Source organism: Borostomias antarcticus, assembly GCF_949987555.1.
Source record: "Borostomias antarcticus genome assembly, chromosome: 21".
In the NCBI taxonomy this organism is placed as follows: domain Eukaryota; kingdom Metazoa; phylum Chordata; class Actinopteri; order Stomiiformes; family Stomiidae; genus Borostomias; species Borostomias antarcticus.
Window position 1 is genome coordinate 9,728,157 of NC_140254.1, and position 6,000 is coordinate 9,734,156.

A 6,000-nucleotide genomic window follows, 5' to 3' on the forward strand; every position below is an offset into this window, starting at 1 on the left:
GGTCGGCAGTTCAGCAAAACGAATGTACCTACTGTGCGGGAACACTGCCGCTTGTGATTGGTACCTTTCAAAATAAATGCCCGTGTCATAATACTACCTCTTTGGTGTCCACATGACTGATTGAAGTTGTGTAATTTTTCACATATTGAAAATAAAATTATGCTGATTTGAGTGTCTCATTGTCAAGGGTGACACATATATCCCGGGTTGCACCAAGAAGCTAGATTGCGCCAGAAAAGATTAGGCCTACTCAAGTGGTAAGAATGCTTTTATTTTGAAGTTTCGAAATAGCAGAAATATTTTTTTTATAGTTAAATGATCTGTAGTGGGGAAGTGGGTAAGCGACCTTTAATTACTTAGATAAATAGCTAGTTTGCAAGATTTCTTCACTTCTAGTGTATTTATAGCTATATATTTGCCAATCCTGAATACAACGTGCAGTGTTTAACACAATCAACATCTAAATTAAACATGAATTGTAGTTGCCACGCTCTTGTCTTCCTTCCTGGCTTTAGATATTTCCTTGACCACACCTGATTCCAGCCACCAGCTGGCTAGCTTGCACAGGTAGCCTAGTTGGTGGGATTTCTAGATAGGTTTCTCCACACATACGTTGGATGTCAATCAATGTAACAATGTCGTTAATATACAGCAGGTCGTTAATAATACAGCAGATATTTGCATACCGTCTTGACTCTACACACTGTTCCAACGTCAGCCTCAGCCAGACTCAAAGGGTCAAAGAATAACCAAATAATATGAATATTCACAAGTAGATCACAGATCAGATAGTGGGAAATAACTGCTAGTAGGTGCCTATTTTAATTAGGTGTTCTATGGGTTAAATCCATGACCCCTTTGCCAACATCGTGCTAAACCACTCATAACCAGTACATCCTTAACCCCCTTCCTCACCCGTCTCTCTATCTCTCTTTCTAGGTCTGGTATGGGGGTGCGAGGACTGACCACCTATGTAGAGGGGAACAGACAGTTCTTCCAGGATGTGAAGTTAAGAGACACTCGACTGGTCATCGATGGGTGTAGTCTGTTTTTCCGCTTGTACTTTAACCACGGGCTGGACCAGCAACATGGAGGAGACTATGATAGCTTCTTTGGGCTGCTCTCCCAGTTCCTCTCTGCCCTGTCAGCCTGCAGTATACAGCCCTATGTGGTACTGGACGGAGGTAAAGACTCTGCACCTACAAAAACTTGGAATTCAAGACTTAGGGTCAATTCCATATTGATAGATACACTATAAGGACACAAGTATTGGGGCACCTACACATTACACCTACAGGAGCTTTTATGACATCCCACTCTAAATTCATAGGCATTAATATGGAGTTGGTCCCCCCTTTGCAGCTATAAGATAAGCTTCCCAGAAGGCAGAAGGATGGTAGGATGGTAGAAAAATACAAGAACAGTGACAGCATGCAGACAACAATGACAATGTACAAACTTAGTCAACAAATACAGTATCAGTGTACGAAAAATACAAAAGTAGTGACAACGTACAGGGGTACAGAGTAGAATGATTATTAAAGGAAATTAATTCTAGCTGTAGGGAATTACCGATTATAAGTCATCAATGCTTGTCCGTTTAGGAATTAAACTACACTCACATATTTACATCTGCTTTATCTGACCTGACATAAAATGTATGCCGTACTGTGTGATGTTATATATCTCAAAGCTGTTGAATTAAGTCAATAAAGTTTGTTCAATTCTGTTTTTGTTCATGAGGAATGGACCCCAGTGATAAGAAGTTTGCCACTCTGAGACAGCGGCTGCAGAGCAAGATTAAAGAGGCGGATTCTCTGGCCAGCGGTCGCCACGGCTCTGTGCTCCCCCTCCTCACGTCAGATGTCTTCATCCAGGTCCTCTCCCAGCAATGCGTGCCGTTGGTCCAGTGCACCGCAGAGGCAGACTGGGAGATCGCCTGTCTAGCCAATCAGTGGGGCTGTCCGGTTCTGACCAATGACAGTGACTTTTTCATCTTTGACCTGCCAGGTGGGTTCTCTACCCGGAAGTAAGGCAAGGCAAGGCAAGTTTATTTGTATAGCACATTTCAGCAACAAGGCAATTCAAAGTGCTTTACATAAGACATCATAAAACATCAAGACAAAGTGCAACACATAAAAGGTCATATAAAACGAAATGCAAAAAACAACACTCTTTTAGTAAAGTAAAACTCATAGTCGGCTTTGGTGATGTTTCCGTTCATCAACATTGGAGTGGTGTTGCACAATTACAGTTCTATAGTACAAGGCACTTGATACAGTGTAGATGCCTCAGCATGACAGGAGTTGCATCAATATGATCTAGAATTCCACTGACTGGAACTGAAGCGCAGATGGTATATTACAGCAGGCTGCCAGTATTGGATGTGCTCTGGGACCTTAAAAAGAGGAACACTTTCCCAAATACATGAGAAAAAAACATAACATAACAAGTTTGCATCTGAGACACATTCGATAGCTACATTAGCTGAACACATTTGTCTCAACACCAACAAATGTGATTGGTGTGGTGATATTCAAACATAACTGGTCATTGAAATTATGCATTTTAACTTGACATTTTTTATTTAAATGTTAATTCTTGAGTCCATTTAGATATTAAAATAACTAGCGTTGGAAATTATAAAACTTTTTTATTTTTTTATTAACCATTTGGCAGTAGGCTACCACTGCCTCCGTGGCCCACTGGATGACGCTCTGCGGACCACTGTTTGAGAATGGCTGCTCTGGGAGATCTATCCTAACAGTTGATTTCTATGTGTTCTTTCTGCTCTATGGGTCCTCCAAGGCGGGTACCTGCCATTTCGCTTCTTCCAGTGGACCGATGTTAGCGGGAAAGGGCCGGGCCGGTTCATCTCGGCTCGTCGGTACACCGTTAACGGACTGTGCATGCGCTTTGGCGGCATGAACCGGGAGCTGCTCCCGCTGTGCGCTGTGCTGGCCGGTAACGACTATGTGGCGCCCGCGGGCACGGAGACGCTCCTCTCTCTGCTGGACCTGACTGGTGCGGGGGGTAACAGGGGGAGACGGAAGACTCCCCCCTCTCTGATCGAGGGCCTCCTCCTCTGGCTGTCCTCCTTCCCAGGAGTTGGGGAGGCGCTGGAGGAGGTGGGGAGGGTGATGGGTGGGGGGGGTGGAGGGGGAGGACGAAGAGGAAGAAGAGGAGGTGAGAGAAGACAGCAGGATGGCCTCAGTTCCCTCCTGTGGACGGCTATGCAGGAGTACCATCTCACCCCAGACAGCTCTCTGGCTGGTTGGTTCTCTGGAGGTCTGGTGGAACCAGTGGGGCAGGCGGGCAGCCTTAACCCCGCACCAGAGTGGCTCTCCCGGGCTCTGTGGCAGGCGGCGCTGCCCCCTCTGGTGCTGGACGTGCTGGTGCTCCGCAGGGTCCTGCTCATGCCACAGGTGGAGAACAGCAGGTTACCCAGCAGCCACTGCAGCGCGAGGGCCATACGGCAGGTTTTGTACGGGATACTCCTTCAAGGAGTGGGAGCGAGGCGAGAAAAACAGGGGAAACGCGGACAAGGAGGTAGTGTTCAAGGGGTTGAGGGAACAAGAGGTGGCGTCAAGGAGACTCCAGGCCAAGGAAAGGATGTAAGGGAACAAGAGGTCTTAGGCCAAGGAATGAGGGGGAGGGGAGGGAGAGGGCAGGGTGGTGGTCAGGGGTGTCAGGGGCAAGAGGGACCAAGTAGTGGTTGGCTAGGGGTGGAGGGTGAAGGGATAGCAGGGGAGGGGAATGCTACCGCCCCTATCTGTGTCGAGGAGTATGATAGGCAGGATCTTAACCTCAGGCGGAGCCAGGTGGAGCCACAACCACCCAGAATGCAGCTGAATCTGGATACACTTGACAAGGTACAGTAACTACAGAAACTGACAGCTTTGATTTAGTCCGTTTTATTTTGAGGTGGAGCTGCTTCTAAACCTGAGACGTGTCCGTGTATCTGTCCATGTGTCTTTTGTAGCATGAGATTTAGACCAATCAGGAGTCACTAATACCATTGTTAGATACTGTATTTACACCAAATGAATCCTGGGAGCCAGATGAACATTTTGAGATAAAATATGTCTGTGTAGCTTAAAAATTGGTGACAAGTTAGAAAATGGTTATGAATTTGAAATTACCAACTGCCGCTAGAGTGGAATTCTGAACACTCCATCATTTGTGTGAATGGGGAGCATGGTTTTTGACCAACACTGAATATTTCAAAAACTATAAATGGCAGCATGGAAGCATGGAAATGATGGAAATGACAGCATGGAAATCTCAACATTTTGATGTGTAATATGTGTACTGTAAGTACTCTGAAAATTGTAGGAGTGGCCGTAGTTTACAAAATGTGTGGATATTAACACCAACTGCCACCAACAGAACAACTGAACATTCCTTCATTTATTTCAATGGGATCAAAACTATGAATAAAACTTAAGCGTAGCTGTTTCTATATGTGACGTGTGTCCACGTGTGTCATTCGTAGCATGAGATTTAGACTAACCAGGAGTAGCAAATACCGTTGCACACCAACAGGAGGGCAGTAGAGATTGCTCATAAACCTCCGCTTACTTCACCACCTGGATTACCTGAATTGACTGATTGACTTGTTATAACCTGTTACTGTTATATCCTGCATCTGTCCTAGGCTCCTCTGCAGATCCGTCTGGGGGTGCTGTTGGATGCCTTGGGGGTGAAGGAGTCTGTTCTCTACCGTCTACCCCCCCACTTCAGACTAGCTGTGGCGGTGACATGCTTTTGGATGAGAGAGGCCAGGCCCGTTCCCTCACCGCCCCAGCTACAGGCTCTGCTGCTGGGCATGGTTCATGGAGAGATGGCCCGCACCAACCTGCCTGGAGGTACGCACTAATTAGTCACAGCAGGGTTGCGTGTTTGTTTAAAGTGTAACTTCAGTTTTGGTTAATTTTGGCTTGCCAAAGTGCAAGTGCTATAAAATGCAAGTTTTGATTATTTGTTGTAATAATGCAATGTCCGACCCTTCCTGTACCTGGACAGCTGGTCAGACAGAGTGGGCTGCAGAGTGGGGCGTGAGGGCAGGGCTGGACCGACAGCGGGTGCGGCCGGGAGAAAGGCGAGGTTTGGACGTGGGAGCGGCTCACGCTTTTAGCCAATGGCAGGCCTGCCTCATGAGCGCCCTCTATCTCAACCAGCTGTTGTCGCTGCCCCTGCCTGAACCGTACATAGCATGGTAATACACACACACACACACACACACACACACACACACACACATGCACAACACACAAATTACATAACACTCATTGTCTCTCCATCTCCATCGCTTCCCTCCCTTCTTCACATCCTCATCCTACCATGCTTTCTCTATCCCTCCCTCTCTCCCTCTCCCCCTTTCTCTCTCTCACTCCCTCCCTCTCTCCCCTTTCTTCTGTCTCTCGGTCACTTTCCCAGGCTGTTCAGTGGCACATTGGTACATGGGTTGACGCGGTGCCTGGGAGGGGTTCGCCCTGCTGAGTCTTTCCTTGGTGGAGCTCCTCTCTCTGAGCAGCTCTACCACTCCCTGCTGGCTGGGCTGCGTAACTGCGACATCAGAACATCCCTCCCCTCCTCCTCCTCAGGGAGGGGCAGGAAGAGGGGGAGTCGTCGAGGGAGGAGGGGGAGAGGGGGAAGAAACGGAGAAGGAGAGAGAGGCTCGCCCACTCACGGGATCAGCAACCGGTTTGGTCTGCTGATGACAGAGGAAGAAGAGGAAGATGAAGAGTAACAGTGGCACTTCTTTATAGAACGTACTATCACCAATCAACATACTATCAATGTTTACATAGTTCAGGTACTCAGGGAATGCTGAATACTCTTGTACCAAAGCAGAAGCATTAAATGCATGTGTGGCATCTGATTTTCAGCACCACAAAAACAATTCTTGCCTTTTTAACGCCTATGAATGCCTGAAGTAAGGCTTTTATGGCAGCTGAGGTAATCTTACCAAGCATCTTACTTGATGTATTTTTTTAA

At 47.1% G+C, this 6,000-nt stretch overlaps 1 protein-coding gene across 1 annotated transcript; it reads left to right on the plus strand.

The window, feature by feature from the left end:
• Positions 1-946: 946 nt before the first annotated feature.
• aste1b (asteroid homolog 1b) lies at positions 947-6,000 on the plus strand (the record flags this gene model as incomplete). Its single annotated transcript, XM_084454917.1, has 6 exons — positions 947-1,184; positions 1,744-2,010; positions 2,809-3,872; positions 4,658-4,868; positions 5,026-5,218; positions 5,440-6,000. 6 exons carry the CDS (start codon positions 947-949, stop codon positions 5,750-5,752), a joined length of 2,286 nt encoding a protein of 761 aa, XP_084311043.1. The 3' UTR covers positions 5,753-6,000.